General features: G+C 42.5%; 1 protein-coding gene across 1 annotated transcript; it reads left to right on the top strand.

Annotated features, from left to right (window-relative positions):
- Positions 1–409: 409 nt before the first annotated feature.
- On the top strand, positions 410–1107 carry LOC131018856 (uncharacterized). The gene is made up of 2 exons (XM_057947555.1): positions 410–796; positions 913–1107. Exons 1-2 carry the CDS (start codon positions 410–412, stop codon positions 1105–1107), a joined length of 582 nt encoding a protein of 193 aa, XP_057803538.1.
- Positions 1108–1488: the final 381 nt, after the last annotated feature.

Consider the following 1488-nt stretch of genomic DNA (forward strand, 5'->3'; position numbering starts at 1 on the left):
CCCTTTTATACTTGGCGAGTGTATTACATGCACCCATTAAAAAATTCATATTTTAAATTTAAAAAAAAGGCAACGGTTTGCAGCGGCTCTTTTAGCCATTTTTTCATCTCCACTTTCTTCACACATTCTTCTTCATTTCTATTCTATTCTTCATTTTATTTTCCTTTCTTCTCTTAAGATGGTATCATTGTTCTATGGTTCTTCATCCGATGGGAAGGCGGAAAGAATAGCATAAATGGTTGTGAAAGCGCAAGATATTGACGAATGTTTTTTCACAAACCAATAACCCCAAAGAGATATCTTCAACATGGGCTTTGTGTACCGTGATCATGAGGCTGTCCATTAACGACTTCTTCAAAATTACTTTAACGATGTGTGTGTCCCAACATTTTTCAGACGCCGTCTTCGGATGCAGAAGGAGTTGTTTTTGCGCATTGCTGATGGTGAATACTTACTTCCGCATGAAACAAGATGCTACAGGCCAGACTCGCTCACGTCGTTGCAGAAATGCACGATGGTTCTCCGAAAATTAGCCACCGGTATTTCTGTGGATACTTTTGACGAGTATCTGAAGATTGCGGACACTACGGGGCGGCTATGCCTCAAGAAGTTTTGCAAAGCTTTCATCAAGGCATACAATGCCGAGTATCTTCGGCCTCCTACACTGTGGATGCCACACGCTTGCTTCAAATGCATGAGCAGCGGCACAAATTTCCTGGGATGCTCGGGAGCTTGGATTGCATGCATTGGGCTTGAAAGAATTTCCCAAAGGTGTAGCATGGTGCATTTACAAGAGGTGATCAAGGAGAGCCAACCTTGATTTTGGAGGTTGTTGCATCCCACGATTTATAGGTTTGACATGCCTTATTTGGTGTTGTCGGATCGAACAACGACATAAATGTTCTCAATTAGTCACCTCTGTTTGCCGACGCCTTGGAAGGAACAACATCACCGGTGATATTTCAAGTAAACCAGCGCTATTATCACATGGGATACTACTTGTGCGGTGGCATCTATCCTAAGTGGCCAACATTTGTCAAGAGCCCACTAATGGCGAGCAACGCAAAAGAGGCGAGGTTCAAGAAGATGCAAGAGGCCCAACCTTAGTATATTGAGCATCTCAGGGAGATTATGATGTCATGTATCATTCTCCACAACATGATCGTGGAGAATGAAGGGAAAGGTGCTCTGAGGTGGAGGGATGATTTGGAGAATGGGGCGTCGAGTAGCGGCTCATCCAATGCTCGCCAATCAGCCCCACCAAGCTTCGAAGATAACGTGCAAAGAGATTCAATTCTCAGAGATAGACGAATGCATGCAGAACTTCGACAAGATTTGACCGAGCACATTTGGACACGATTCGGATCTCTAGGGATATAATAGTTATTGGGTCAAAATTTAAAATACCCACTTCTATAACTTATCTATCAAAAATACCCACTTTCATAAAACACAATCAAACCTATCCAACTCATAATTAATGACAAA

Source organism: Salvia miltiorrhiza, chromosome 3 (genome assembly GCF_028751815.1).
Source record: "Salvia miltiorrhiza cultivar Shanhuang (shh) chromosome 3, IMPLAD_Smil_shh, whole genome shotgun sequence".
Taxonomy (NCBI): Eukaryota; Viridiplantae; Streptophyta; class Magnoliopsida; order Lamiales; family Lamiaceae; genus Salvia; species Salvia miltiorrhiza.

Bases quoted from the DNA above. Each gene is read 5' to 3' on its own strand.
- LOC131018856 (XM_057947555.1), top strand. From the start codon at position 410: ATGCAGAAGGAGTTGTTTTTGCGCATTGCTGATGGTGAATACTTACTT. The intron at 797-912 runs GTGATCAAGGAG...GTTCTCAATTAG, and splicing joins GCATGGTGCATTTACAAGAG to TCACCTCTGTTTGCCGACGC.